This window comes from Lathamus discolor, chromosome 2 (assembly GCF_037157495.1).
Source record: "Lathamus discolor isolate bLatDis1 chromosome 2, bLatDis1.hap1, whole genome shotgun sequence".
Classification (NCBI taxonomy): domain Eukaryota; kingdom Metazoa; phylum Chordata; class Aves; order Psittaciformes; family Psittacidae; genus Lathamus; species Lathamus discolor.
The window spans coordinates 148,334,575-148,350,156 of record NC_088885.1 but is presented as its reverse complement, the minus strand read 5'-3'; the positions used below and the strand labels follow the sequence as shown (position 1 = coordinate 148,350,156).

At 44.4% G+C, this 15,582-nt stretch overlaps 1 protein-coding gene across 6 annotated transcripts in view; it reads left to right on the top strand.

The window, feature by feature from the left end:
- The window catches only part of ZHX1 (zinc fingers and homeoboxes 1), a 30,459-nt gene extending 14,877 nt beyond the window's left edge, over positions 1-15,582 (top strand). For 4 of the 6 annotated variants that reach the window (XM_065668901.1, XM_065668899.1, XM_065668898.1 and 1 more), the window contains 2 exons: positions 3,446-6,834; positions 13,226-15,582. In XM_065668901.1, coding sequence (XP_065524973.1) covers positions 3,663-6,287 — 2,625 coding nt within the window. In that variant the 5' untranslated portion in view covers positions 3,446-3,662 and the 3' untranslated portion in view covers positions 6,288-6,834; positions 13,226-15,582. Of the gene's footprint in view, positions 1-3,445; positions 6,864-13,225 lie in introns of all 6 variants that reach the window. The other 2 variants (XM_065668903.1, XM_065668902.1) reach the window with 2 other exon arrangements.

The window sequence follows — 15,582 nt, the reverse complement described above, 5'->3', positions numbered from 1 at the left end:
CTGGAGTGGGTGGATTTGTCAAAACCAGACCATGTCAAGCCAGTCTGATTCCACTTTTGCTGGAGTAATTGGCCTGCTGGAACAGGATGTTGCGAACCTCACTAAAGATACACAGCAAGGTCTCACCTGGTCTTTCCTGTAAGCAGTGCAGGAGAGGTGATGTAGAGGAGCTGAAGTGCATACTTGGTGATGCATACTTGGTTTGAGAAATTCCTCAAGTGTGAGTACTTTTCACAATGCCCTGGTAAACTGAGAGAATGTGTCAGGAGGGTGCTACAGATTGAATGAACCCATTAACACCAAGGAGAAGGGAATGGAGCTTTCTGCAAAGTCTGCAGAGGAAAGAAGGCTGGGAAGGGTTGTAAGCATCCTGCTTTGTTGAGATTTTAATGAATGCTGTCATAGCTCCTTCATAGGCTTGAATTAAACAGGGGTTTGAAATCATAGACTCATAGAATGGTTTGGGTTGGAAAGGAACTTAAGATCATCTAGTTCCAACCCCCCTGCAATGAACAGGGACATCTTCAGCTAGATCAGGTTGCTCAGAACCACATCCAGCCTGGCCTTGAATGCCTCCAGGGATGGGGCATCCACCACCTCTTGAACAGCCTGTGCCAGTGTTTTACCAACCTCATTGTAAAGAATTTCTTCCTCATGTCCAGCCTGAATCTCCCCTCTTTAGTTTAAAACCATCGCCCCTCATCCTGTCACGACAGACCTTGCTGAAAAGTCTCTCTCCGTCTTTCTTATAGGCCTGTTTTAAGAACTGAAAGGCCTCAGTAAGGTTTCCTAGGAGCCTTCCCTTCTCCAGGCTGACCAACCCCAACTCCTCATAGGAGAGGTGCTCCATCGCACTGATCATTTCTGTGGCTCTTCTCTGGACCCTCTCCAGCAGGTCCATGTCTTTCCTACTTAGTGCTGTTCAGAGACCATAGATGCAGCTTTCTTTTTTTGAGACCTGCTTGCATTAAAGGAACTTGTTGCTATGTAGGTGAACAGTGGAGGAACAGGGTAACTGGCCATGAGTGAAACTGAACCACAGCAAACAGAAATGTGATACAGAGACAGAACTAGAAGGCTGCAGGTGATGTAACGGCATGTGGAACCGTAGGCCTGCAGGCAGAGTGAATGCTATTGGGTAAATGAAGGGACTGGAGAAAAGCACTGATTTGTTGGACTGGTTTCCCATTTTATTCCTTATCTCCAGCCTTATCTCGAGCATGCTTCAGCACTGCAGGTCAGGTCAAACGTTGCTTTCACTTCTGCTCTCTGCCATCCCAGACTGGGAACCTCAGCAAGCCCCTCAGCTCACACAGACTGCCCTGCGTATAGATCCTACTACGTGCTGTGCTAGGGCTGAGGCACTGCCGAGTACCACAGTCGCTTCTCAGACTGCAGCTTCAGTCAGCAAAACTCGCTGTTAAGTAGCTGTTGAAAATGGGCATTTCTGGCATTTCTGAGATTTTACTCAAGATCCAGAAGGATTAGGTAATACCACCCAGCTCTGCCCCAGGAGCATTGCTCAACGTTGAGTCTTGGCAGATGGCCGTCTTTTGTCAAGAGCCCTCCAGCCCCACGGAGAAGCGGCACAGTTAATAATGCCCTACCTCTCATCCCTCAGGATCCTGAGACAGATGGATCCGTTTAGCTTTGCTTCACGGTTCTCTCACTGCAAAGGTAAATGAGGTAGCCCCGCAATACATAGTTTGTGTATGTGTTAAATATCTTCTGCATGGTTTTACCGACTGCCAGCATTAACTTGTGCAGAAAGGGTATCTTTCAATGTCAGTGCTATTAAATAATTGTCATCCTGGAATGATGATTACCCAAGATTTATTGAGCATTGTCAGTGTCCTTAATGCCGTGTAACCATATCCTTGGCATAAGAAGCCTGTCCTGTCAGGCTGTCCACTTGGATGTAGGCACAGTAGTAGTGCAGAGGGTGGCTGTTGAGAACATTTGGGGAGGATTCTTACAACAAAGTGAGGTGAGGCACAGTGTTTCCAAAATAGCTTATGGAGCAGCGCTGGGTGACAGCTAGAGATGAGCACTTTTGTCTTTTGCCTGAGGAAAAAATGTGTAGCTAAGAATTACTTATTTTCCTTCCTATCCCATGCTCAAAGAAGGCTGTACAGTGAAAAATAAGTTGGTTTTCTCCCCCTTCTTCCCATTCCTTGTGACTGCCTTCTTTTTACACTGTTCTTTTTCCTTTAAGACTTTGTCATAAACAAAGCTTGCCTTCTGGTTTTAACCTTTTACATGCTGTTCCCTTTCTAAACCTTCTGAATCAGCTACTGAGATATCCCCCTTGAACCTGAGAGTGCCCTCACTTTGGCAAGTCGATGATGTTCCACTGTCTAAAAATGCATGTACCGGTGGGATTTCTGGTATGAGAAATCAGTGTCTGATTTTATTCTGGGAGGAAGATGATGACAGAGTTTATAACCCTCTGCAGAATTTGATGCATCAATTCCAGCAGATGGGTTGTGGTCCCTGTGGGATAAAATTCACTCCAGTCCATGCTGTTTGAGATTGCATTTATTCTCTGAATATCCGCAGGCCGCAGCTCTCTTCGGTGCTACTTTAGTTTTCCTAAAATTATTTACATAAATTTGTGTGGCTTCTGCTTGTTACAGCCCTCTTTAATGCTTTTCTCTCTGGCAGAGTTCACACAATCAGTCATGTCCTTGTTAATGCATAGAAGCATGAAACCAGATTTTAGTCAATTGCCATGTGCTAGCAATCAGATTTGATCGGCTTGGGATTGGTCTTCAATTGGAGAATGACATTTGGGGAGCTAGGAAGAAAGGACAGTCATCTTTTGTCAGTCAGAATGCCTTAAAAAGGCATTGTTTTGCCTGTTTTCACACTTGGGAGAAAGGCCCTGCATATTATCATCCTTGTGCGTATAAGGCAACAGAAGAACACTCTAAACCTGCCTTTTCTAGGACCCTTCCCAGCCCCTGCCATGGAGGACATGACAGACCTAGTAGTGGAGGCGTCATGCTGGGATTGAGTTTGTGATAGCAAGGACCCGAGCTCACAGAGCAGTGGAGAGAAGTTGTCATAAGACAGGCAAAGCAGTTCACAGCCAAGACTGCAGAAATCACGCAGGACAACTGACCTCAGCACTGTGCCAAAAAAAAGGGCTTCTGAAGAAAGGGAAGTGGTCAGAAAATCACCTGGTTTACACCATTCTGCGTTTTATGCCTTTCACTGCATTGACATGAATTAAAACAAGTTTCAGGCTGTGATAAGTGGATTGGATGTTGCCTTTCTTAATTTAGCTTTGGATATATCTTCTTGGAACGGGTCTGCTGGGTTTCAGGGCATGAACAGCGGCAGGCTGAACCCAAAGGACTGAATTCTCTTAAGCCGTAATATGTAGCAGAATAGAAGCTACTCTTTAAATTGAACTAATTCCAGTGTCTCTTCTTTGCTGCAGGTGGTGGATGTGGACTTTAAAACAGTCTGTCTCAACATCTCATCCTCAACTATCAATTTTTAATCTGATTGCACTACAAAAGGAAAGCTGCTAATGGGATAAATGTTGAGACTTTACAAGAACTGACTTGAAGTACCGAAAGCCATTATTATTAATCAGGAAGAGCTTGAAGCTAAGTCTGTATCTGACCAGTCAGCATCATTTTCACATAACAGGCATGGCAAGTAAAAGAAAATCAACAACACCGTGCATGGTCTTAGCCAACGAGCAGGATCCGGATCTAGAAATGGTATCAGACTTGGAGGAAGGACCACCTGTACTCACGCCAGCAGATAACCCGCCAGCAGAGAGCGCAACGAGTGATGAGGATGCCCATGAGTGTGTGGATTCAGACAATCAGAAAAATACAAGTAAAGTCGAAGGTGGTTATGAGTGTAAATACTGTACTTTCCAGACTCCAGATCTCAATATGTTTACTTTTCATGTGGATTCAGAACATCCCAACGTAGTACTAAATTCATCCTATGTTTGTGTAGAATGCAATTTCCTTACCAAAAGATACGATGCTCTCTCGGAACATAATTTAAAGTACCACCCTGGAGAGGAGAATTTTAAATTGACCATGGTGAAACGTAATAATCAGACAATCTTTGAACAAACAGTAAACGATCTCACTTTCGATGGGAGTTTTGTTAGGGAAGAAAATGCGGAACAGGCTGACTCTGCTGAGGTCCCCTCATCGGGGATCTCAATTAGCAAAACTCCTATTATGAAGATGATGAAAAACAAAACAGAGACTAAACGTATTGCTGTTTTCCACAATGTAGCTGATGACATTCCTGGTGAAGAAAAGGGAACTGAAAATGAGCCAAACTCTGAAGAAGTAGTAGAAAACCCACCACCGGCAGTTCCTGAGTCAAAAGCGAGCCATTCGGTTGTTGGCAGTGCAGCAGACGTGGCCAGTGCGGTGGTGACTCCAGCACCAGTGCTTCAGCCCGGTGTGGCACAGGTCATAACAGCTGTTACAGCTCCACAGAACTCAAACCTGATTCCGAAAGTCCTAATACCTGTAAATAGCATTCCAGCCTATAATACTGCTTTGGATAACAATCCTCTTTTGCTTAACACCTACAACAAATTCCCATATCCAACCATGTCGGAAATCACTGTTCTTTCCACTCAAGCTAAGTACACAGAGGAACAGATTAAAATATGGTTTTCTGCCCAGCGTCTGAAGCATGGCGTGAGCTGGACGCCAGAGGAAGTGGAGGAAGCAAGGAGGAAACAATTTAATGGCACAGTGCATACTGTGCCACAGACAATTACTGTTATTCCAGCACACATTTCCGCCGCTAGCAATGGTTTGCCTTCAATTTTACAGACATGCCAAATAGTTGGTCAGCCAGGACTAGTTCTCACTCAAGTTGCAGGTGCAAATACGTTACCAGTAACAGCCCCAATAGCTTTGACTGTAGCGGGAGTCCCAAATCAAACGCAGTTACAGAAGAGTCAGATTCACACTGCTCCGCCTGTTGCAGAAACCAAACAAGTAGCTGCCGTTCCGGCCCCTCAGCCTATCAAAAATGAATCTGCCCTGATGAATCCTGACTCCTTTGGCATCCGAGCAAAGAAGACTAAGGAGCAGCTGGCAGAACTGAAAGTCAGCTACCTTAAAAATCAGTTTCCTCAAGATTCAGAAATCGTTAGGCTTATGAAAATAACGGGCCTGACTAAAGGAGAGATCAAAAAGTGGTTCAGTGATACACGCTACAATCAGAGAAACTCCAAGAATAATCATGGGATTCATCTCAACAGTGATTCATGTGCCACCATTGTTATTGATTCGAGCGATGAAATGAACGAGTCCCCAACGGGAGCCACTCCACAAAACAAGTCATCCTGGAGTGCTTTCCCTGATTTCACCCCACAGAAATTCAAAGAGAAGACTGCCGAGCAGCTGCAAGTCCTCCAGGCAAGTTTTCTTAATAACCCCATCCTTACGGATGAGGAGATGAATAGGTTAAGAGCCCAAACCAAGCTCACCAGGAGAGAGATTGATGCCTGGTTTATAGAGAAAAGGAAATCAAAGGTCTTGAAGGAAGAAGGAGCTGACTTGAATGAGAGCAATGCTGGCAGCTCAAAAGAAGAGGCTGGAGAAACATCTGTGGGAGATGGAGCAGCGGGAGCAAAATCAGGGTGTTCCACTTCAAGCAAAGTAGGCAAAAAATCACCAGAGCAGTTGCACATGCTCAAAAGTTCCTTTGTCCGTACTCAGTGGCCATCTCCACAGGAATACAACAAGCTGGCAGAAGAAACTGGACTCCCGAGGTCAGAAATCGTGAGCTGGTTTGGAGATACTCGCTACGCCTGGAAAAATGGTGGATTGAAATGGTATTATTATTACCAGAGCGCCAATGCAAACAGTCTGAATGGCCAAGGCTTTGCAAGGAAGAGAGGGAGAGGAAGACCAAAAGGGAGGGGGAGAGGCAGGCCGCGGGGGAGGCCTCGGGGAAGCAAGAGGTTAAATTGCTGGGACAGAGGTGTGTCTGTCATCAAGTTCAAAACTGGAACAGCAATCCTGAAGGACTACTACATGAAGCACAAATTCCTTAATGAGCAAGACCTTGATGAACTGGTAGCCAAATCTCACATGGGATATGAGCAGGTCAGAGAGTGGTTTGCAGAAAGGCAGAGAAGATTAGAACTTGGGATAGAGCTGTTTGATGAGAATGAGGAAGAAGATGAAATGTTGGAAGAGCAGGAAGATGAGGAAGAAACCGATGATAGTGATACTTGGGAACCCCCCCGACATGTTAAGCGTAAACTTTCAAAGTCAGATTGATGTGCAATTTGGGATTTGGGGCCAAAAACCTATTAATGGGTTTGATGTTATGGTGAAGAGCCAAGTGATTTCTTCATGGCCTTCAGTTTAGCAAGCACCTGCTTAGCATCTTTCTTCCACCTAAAAGAACCTGGCAAGGTGCAACCTGCAAGATGCAACCTGCAAGCAGGCAACAACTATTTGCTTCCTTGCTACAAGAGGTGGACATCCTCAGGCCTAGCCTAGGACACGGGATTACAAATCGGATCCAGTTCAGCTCCTCCTCTTCCACGTTACTGATGGGAAGGTTCATGTTCATCATTCACCTGACTGCTTCTCAATATTTAATTGCCTTATGTTGTTTAATTCCAAAACCACCACAGACTCACTTTTTTGTTGCTGTAGGAGAACATTGCTCACGAAGGAGGAACATACAGAAACCTAAGATGTCTTTTTGCAAACATCACTTCACCTGAAAGGTTTCAAGGCCTGGGGTTATTTCTTAAGGAAAGAGTTCAAAACAAAAGAGAAGGGGAAAAGTGTGACAAAGGCATCAATGAACTTAGGGGTGAGGATGGCTTGGTTTAAGCAAATGAGGTGATCTTGGGCACCTTTTGTGTATCTTCAGAGTGTTTTGGGTTTACAGAACTTGTGCTGAAATGTTACTTGTTGATAATTATGAGCTAACTGAATGAGTCTAATGCTAGAAGATGCTTTTCGTTACATTTAATCAGTGTATCCTACACCAGTTTAATTTAAATGCCCGACAGACTTGATGCAGTTGATAGTACCATTCATTTTTAGCTTGTGCATTCTTTCCTTTGTTGGAAATGGTAAGAAAAGTGTGTATATTTCTAGCTAAAAAAAGTAATTCTTGAAATCTTACACTGAATTTGAAGGTAAACGTGAGGTGGAAACTGCCTAAAAGGCATTCAGAGTTGCTTATGGGGGTTGTAAGAATACTCAGATGCAAAGTGTCTTTGAGTGCTATTAAGAAAGATTTTCGAGGAAGCTGTGGCGATGACATGATGTTTAATTCTCAGACAAAATGAAGTTACATGGCTTTTAGATGCTTAGGAATGATAAACACGCCAGTGTTTAATTGTTCCTCAGTGGTAGCCCAGCTGAATGATGTGTGTGCAAGTTTAACTTAAATTCATCCTGATGGATTGAGCTCGCCGCTATGCTGATTGTTCTTAGGGCTGCTGGGTGAACGCACTTAACTTCTACAGGAGGTTTGATCTGCCTGAACTGAGCTGCAGAAGTAGTTCAATCTGATGTGAAACATCCACATCTTGAATAAGTGTCTTTAAAAGGCCGGGGTGGGGGGGGGGGGAAGGCCATTTTGCCTCAAGACGTTGAAGTTGTTGTAGATTTTGAATTAGCAACTTAAAGCCAGGCCAAATTCACAGAAGTTAGTTTAGGCAGATAGATGGCGTTCCATAGAACTGGTGCGTTGAGGAAGAGTAGGTTGTGTTCTTGCTACTGTCAGTCTGCATTTGTTAGGGGTAAGTTGCTTTCTATTTAGATGTCAAAAGATGATGATGAATTGGTGCTGTTGTCACCAGCATTGTCTGCTTTTACACTGCACTAATGGAAAGGATGCTTGCAATGTCCTTTTGCACACCTGTCAGCATCTTCTCTGTAGGCTTCTGCATGTGATGACCTATGAGAGGTTAGCGTCGGGAAAATGTGTCCCAGTGATTCCGCATCTCCAGGAACTGATTCTAGGATTATTCTTTCTTTCTTCCTGGGGTAACGGTCAAAGGACCAAGAAGGTCAATTTAGTCATGGTTTTCTGATGCAGAGGAGTCCGTGTTAGATCTCGTTTTCCTGTGTGAATGTGGGTGAAACCCAGGTCAAAGCAACAAAGGGAATAACGTCCAACAAAGAGTATTGTTAACCTCCTGGATTCACCTTCCTCTGTGGTTGCTTTAGCTGCCTTTCTGCTCCCAGATTGAACAGGCTGCTGGAGTTGCAGGAGGATGTTCTGTATGAAAGCCATTTTACCAGGGTGAGCTTTAGAGGGTGCTGGAAAGAAAAGGGCCATGGCTGTTGGTGTGTGAGGTGAATTGGATGATGAAGCTATTCCCTGGCTTCCATGATTGAAATTGGTGAGGCACAAAGGAGCCATGGTGCCAGGGAGGGATATAGCTCAGAAGCCCTCAGTTTAACTTGTGGGTGAGGGAAAAGCAAAACTGTGTTGTCAGCTTATTTCACTGGAGTGTTTATGGCTCTGGATGTGAGGTGGTGGCAAAGAGATCAGGATCTGGCCTTTTCAGCTTTGGCTGTTACATGTGGCTGGGAGGTATTCTTGTTTGGCTGGTAATGGTATGGATGAGGCTGTTGTAGATGCCAGCAGATAGAAGAAAGATTCTCCACTGGGAATACGGTGCTTGCTGAGTGGGAAAGGACAAAGCTAGTAGGGAAGGAGATGCTATTTTTAGGTTTCCAAAAATATTAAAGCAAATCTGTAGAATCCTTGGGAATATGCCTCTAGCGAGCAAGGCCTGCAGTTGCCTGAACCCATACGATTGACCCAGAATCAATATTCTTCATAAAAAAACAAACAGAAAACCCTCACCCAAGCAACCTGTCTAAATAAAGAGCTCATTTTTTTGTTAGCAGAGAACTGCATTTAGGTTACATTAAATCCGACCTCCTTTACAAGATGGGAAGAAATAAAGATCCAAGTTAATTATACGATCAAACTGGGAAATCTTCCATTTTGGCAGTGTTCTGTTAAGTAACACTCAGCTACAATGGCAGGCCTTAGCACATCTGGTCTGAAAAACACAGGAAGAGGAAATACATTGTTTATCAGACTAAATATAGTTGGATTGGACATATTCTGTCAGTGGAACGGTCAGAGATGGTGGCTGATGTATACCAGGCCAGATTCTCAGTTGTAAGTATTACAGTTCCATGTATTCCACTGGTTCTAATGGTATTTAAAGCCCACTGAGGAGCACTGTCTCTTTGCAGAAAGTAAAATTGAAGTGTAACCATGTGCTGTGGGTTGGCTAACGGGAGATGCAGAGTTACCCACGTTTCCTTTGGGCTACATGCACATGTTAAGCCTTTCAGTCGTGCCAAGGATGAGAAAAACCTGGGTGGGTTCAGCCTGAAGGCAGCACTTGCATGCATTTGTTATTGCTCATAATCTGTCTGTTATTTCTGTTGGAACAAACAGAGTGCATTGATTACCAGTTTATTTTGTGTTTACAGCATGTGTATATTTGCACTGCATACTGGAAGGGAGTGAAATTCCTTCTGGAGGCCTCTCGTATGAGGACTGACAGGAGAAGCATTGGAAAGCTGTCAGCATGCTGGTGTATTTTATCTAGGACTTGTGGGTGGTGGGAACTCAAAGCTTCTGGTAGCAGTGGTGTAGCCAGCCTTAGGCTGCTGTGCTCCTTACCTAGGTACTCAAGGCACACTGTGTAGTCACCCAAAAGAAACAGAAATCAGCTGGGGGTAGGATAAGGCACCTCTCATCCTCCCAGTTACACACAGGAAACTTCTTCAACTTATGCACATCATCAAGTGTCTCAGTGGGTGATGAATCTGAGCATCTCAGTGCTCACTGGCAGTGCACCTCTGCAGCGCGGCTCCCTCTTGTAGCTTACACACACCTGCAAGATGCTTGGAAGTCACTTGGACTGAGCTGCGTTGACAGTGGGGACGTAAGGGTCAAGAAAGTCCATCTGCCCTGGGGTGGGTGTCCATGCAGGGTTTTACTGATTTCTCTGTGGGGTGAAGAACTGTGTATCTATGAGCCTGTGCTCCGGCTTCTCTATTTCTGTGCAGCTTCACCTCTTGGGTTTGGGCAGGTTATGAGCCAGGTTTCAGTGTCTGTCATTGACACTGATATAAAGAAACTCTGATCTTGTTCAGATCTCACCTTAAGTAGCTGGCTTCTCAGTCTTCCCTAGGAGCAGTTTCAGAACTCAGCTATGAGCATCACTTCCTTTAGAGCTAAGGTAGACCTTTCATCTGCTATTTCTGTCAGGAGTACCAGATCTGATGGTGCTACTTTAACTGATGTCTCTGGAATTCAGCTAAAGGGAGAATAAAGGTGATCCTGTGCCAGAACGGAGAGGGAGGGCTAAAAGGAGGCAAGCAGTGTTAAACTGGGTGAGGCATCCCACCTTCCATGTATTATGCTGCTTCATGGCATGTTTTGCTCTTGCTTCTGAGCACAGTGAAAGAGCACGGTTCCATCTTAAATAGTGCTCTCTTCCCAGTATCAACCTCTGAATGACCCCAAGGTTAGCGTTTGTTGTAGAAAGAAGGTCAGACCTACTCCTCCCTGGAGGTTTGAATGAACTAACAGAGTGCTGGCTTGTAAGAAGAGGAAAGAAGGGAAAATGCCGAACTTGAAGGCTCTGACTTTTGCTTGCCCTGCAGAATTCACGTACCTACAAGCTGATAAGCAAAGCAAGTTTTTCTCCTGCTGTCCTGACAGAACGAGTAAAGTATTGCACTCACTCATTCTGAGCACACAGAAATCTCTGCTTTGTTTTGAACGCGGAGGAGAGGAAAGATATCTGAGACCTCATGATTAGAATTTAGTGGATTATCTCTAATACACTCTAGTAAATGAGGCCATTCCCTTTTTTAACCTCTCCCAGGGCCATTTTCAAACCTGCTTTTTCATGACATTTTATGCAATGTGGGGTCTGGCTGTAACTTTGATTATTGGGAAGGAAACTTGTGCAATGCCTGCACATGATTGCTGACTCTGGGCAAAAGCCCATTTTCTTCCTGCTCACCAAGGAACTCTCGAGGCAGGCGAATGCATTCCCTTGTCCTCTGCAGAGCAGAGAAAGCATTTCTGGAGCCCAGACAAAGTGATTCATGGCCTTATGCAGCCCCCATAGGCCAAAAAGCCCAAAGATGCATTCACTCTCCTCTTCCTCCTCCGTTTCCTTCTGAAACGAGAACACAGCAGTTAACTCTGACATCTGGTCTCTGGCTGCTGAGTAACCAAGCTGTACTTAAAGGTGGGGAGCTTTTTCCCTTTGCACTTAATGGAGTACTGTATATTCAGGCTGGGTGTCAGTATTTGCTTCTGTAAATAGGATAGTGTTGATTTGCGTCCTCCACCGGAGTCCCGTATCTGTCTGTATTCATATCTCCCAAGGAGAGAAGATAATCTTTAAGCTTCTGTAATATTAAATACCGCTGCCCCAAACTGAGTGCACAGAAGTGGAGTGCAATGAAATATAGCTACTTTCTTTGATTTAATTTATTTTTCTTGGAAAAGGATTTTGCCTGCATTCAGTAGTAATGGAAAGATAGTGTCGATGATCAGAAAGCAGTAAAACTGTTGAGAGTTGGCCATAATACTTGGGATAAGTGTGTAAATTAAAGGTGGGAAGGGCTAGTAGAGGGCTTGGTTCCCTGCACTGAACAGTGCTGGGCTACACCTGTATCGAGCTTGTGATATCCTAGGGTAAGTAGATGTACCAGGGAGCTTGACACAAGCTTATCACTCAAGCTACTTGAGGTTTGCTGATGTGTTAAAATTGCATAGGAAAGATTTTAAAATGAAGGTTGTAACAGAAAGTGAAAAATCCCCTCAGCAGCTTCTTACACCCACTCCAGAGCTCAGATTTCTGTGCAGCTTTCTCACATTTAAAGAAGGGATGCTCCAAAGCACAGGTGGGTTATAACCAGTGTTTTCAAGTTTAATGGTTGGAGCGCTCGGGGTTTTTTCTCCTTCTGTAGTGAAGAGCATCTGCACTTTTCCAGTCATTGCAAAACCCACTTAGACAACCCTGTAAGACGTAGAGTGGTAACTGAGGATCCTGTAGCACTTCTCGAGAGTTAAGGTAGGATTTGTCTAATCGTATACTGATGTCTGCATTTGAGCAAGACACCCCTTGTCAGCATACCCAGCGAATGCAGGGCTGCCCACCCCACGTGTCTGCACCCTCAGCCCCACTGAGTGTGTGTGACACGTGGCTTGAGGGCAGACACTGACGCTACAGACAGCTGAAATTAGGTGAGATGGATCTTCACCTGGCTGGATCGCAGCACTGACTTTGGTGGTGTGGTTTGCAATGGTACTTACCTCTGCTTCCAACTTGGCGCTTGTTGGGAAGCGTGAGGCCTTTTGGTTTGCTTTATTTGCCTTTGTTTTCTTCTTTTATTCTAGAGCAGGTAGCACTAAGGTGGTGGATAAAATACCTGGTCCTTGGTTATAATACTGTGGCAGAAAAATGATTTGGGGTTTCTCAAGTATTGTGGTGATAAGGTTACTATATAAACATTGGACTGTGCATAACTTGGAATGTGTTAAGACACATAATACTTGTGTCCCAGTTGATGAAAGTATTTCCTTATGCTTGTTCAGCACTAGATACCTATCACAAAACTTCCTCTAAGGAATCTGCTGGAATGATGGGAGATTCTTCATCTGTGATACGAAATGATCAACTATAAGAGCTCCATTATGATTTTGAAATGTCCCCCCCACCTCCAGTTCCAGCTCACAGAAGTGTTCCCAGTTTTGCATAGCTGGTTCTCTGCGTGTGTGCTTACAGTCTGTACAGAAATGCACTAAAATGAGTCACCCTACCCGGGAAGGCTTTATATTGTATAGAAAACGTAGCACTGGGTACTGCTCTTCATGTGCACAGGAGAGTTACAGGTGTCGGTCTCGTTTACAGAAATGATGGCGCTTTGCGGCTTTCTACAGTATATTGCAATATATTTAAATGTCCTGTTTGACATGTGAAATGAAATCAAGTCAATGCATTGTTACGTATTTGAAGTATGAGGAAGACGATTCACTAACGACCAGCAAGGCTTTTAGAAGGTGTCCGGAGTGTAGCCGTCTGTGTGATCTGTCTGGTGTCTGTGATGTTAAAGGAAGCCACAGTACTGTCACTGTTGAGAATGAAGAGTTTCTTTTGAATGATGCAATAGCTTACAGTGTCTTTCCTTTGTAGCTGCCCAGCGTGGTGAAGGGGAAGCAATTCTTGAAAGAGTTCAAGAGAACTGGTTAACTGTGAATGGGCCTAATCTTTCGTGCAACCAAGAACATTTTTGGACACACACAGGACTTGAATACTCAAAAGGATTGGAACTTAGTGTTGTGCCAAAGTTAAACTACTGCAGTTGGCAGAAGTTCTGCACTGTAAATAGAAGACTGATTAAAAGACAGCTTGTAAAAAACACACAAAAAATCAGATTTTAATTCAGTACATTTTTATTCTGATACACGATGGAAACAGTCTGGTTTAGACCTTTTTTGAAGAGGCTTCAGTGACCACTAGATTTTGTCCTCTTATATTTTATTTGGCCTAATACTATATGTTCTAGTAAGATGGGCTTTACTGCCTGTGTTCTTTGATATGTGATTAAGCTTATAGCTTTGAGTGACCAAACATTTTACAGAGTAAAAGTTCTTAGAAACAGTATATAACGTAACTGATATTTTCTGTGTCTTATTTATCAGGCTCTGCACAAACTTGGGAAGTTGTGCTGGACTTGTACAACTCCTGTATGGGAACGCAGCATACTTCTGGATGTTACCCCGTAAGCCTTGGTGGCACTACGGATCTTGTCTTTGGATTTATTTTTGTTACGTTTTTTGAGGCAAAGAGACGATGGATACTGCTGTAAGATATTTGTAGTATTTCCATTATTGCTTTCTGTAGCAATTACTGCTTTTGCTTCAACAGATAAAGAGAATAAATCAGAGAGAGGAAAATCCTGGAAGACGCTGGGAGAAGGAAAGGATCATGTGGGAACTGCTGAAAATAAACTTTGTACCAAAAATCTGAAAACAGAACTAATAGAATAAATGCCTCCTTACTGAGCGCGTGTGGGTTTAAGAGGTGGTGTGGAAACCAGCAACGTGTCTGTATGAAACTGGCACAAACCACGTCTTCTCAAATGCCTTTTTTTGCCCCCGTTACACAAAACTGAATCTCACCGATTCCTCAGATGCGTTGAATTTGGAGAACTGGCTTTTGGCTGAGCAGCCAGCGTGAGGTCAGCTTCACGTGCGTGTCAGTACAGCTGCTTGTTGCTGCACTGCTCTGCCGCGTCAGCAGGCCAGGGACGCTCACGTGGTCATTCCCATTAAGGCAGATGCTCTTTATTATTGCATTTAAAGTACTCGGGGTGGGATGGGTAGGGGCGAGTGGGAACGAGCTCCCCATTTCAGCCCTGTCAGTGGGACATTATGCTGTGTGGTTGCTTTTAACATGTGTCTTCTCCTCAGAGGAGAAGGCTCCAAGATGAGCACTTTCTGGTGTCCCTCTGGCAAGCCAGACTCGCTGTCGCTCACACAAGCTCCCTGCTGTCTTGAATCGGGGTGACCCATCACACCAACTGCTTCAACTGTTGTGCTGCAACAGGAGGGGCTCAAGACCCAGTCTCCCCCTCTGGCATTGTGCCTCCAGACCTATCCCCACCTGAAAACAAGGTGTTTAGGGTGATAAAACCACTCCTGTGCTGTAGCTTACGTCAGTCCCGAAAAATCACATCCCTGGCTGAAGTAGTGACCTACGCACAGGCCTGGAGAGGAGCGCCAGTCCTCTGTACAGCTTGGTGGCTGGCCAAATGGTTTTACTTGGTTCAGTGAGAAAAGGGGGAGGGAGAGAAGGAATGCTTATTCAAGAATCCGTCAGCTAATGAGGGAGTTATGGGAAGCCCTGGGTTATGCACGCAGTCACCTTTTCTAAGCAGTTACCTTTTTTGTTTACAGTGATAGCAGTGATTCCAAACTGCTGCAATTCAGTGGATGTTTTCACAAGGGACCAGCTGGCCCTGTGGGTTGTTTCCCCTCTCCCAGCCTTCTCTTCCCAGCCCCTTCCCTCTTCCATTTGTTTTCTTTACAATATTACCAACTACTATATTTAAGTATTTAAAATACCAAGTCACTTTGTGCACTGCCTTATTTTTCCTTTTACACCAAAACGTCTCTAGAATGATGTTCAGTTGCTCCCCGTGGACTCGGCATTGCCTTGGAATACTGCTGGTGGTAGTCTTTAGCCTGTCGGGTGCTGGTTTCTGACATTTGTGGTTGTTCAATGACTTGTTGCACTTCAAATGCTGTAAAAGAAAACCTTTGAATATATTTATATGTTTCTACCGCTATCATGTTGAACCATGAGCATTGTGGCTAATTCATCTCCCATGTGTGTTTCTTTACGGGCTCAGTGCTGAGCTGATGTTCATTAACTTAAAGTATTTATTTGGTAGAAGAAAGACAAGAGGGAAAAGGGGAATGAAAGCGTGTGTCACACCTAGTTGATTTGTGTCTTTGGGTGAAAATAAAGGTCAGTGCTGGCAGCCA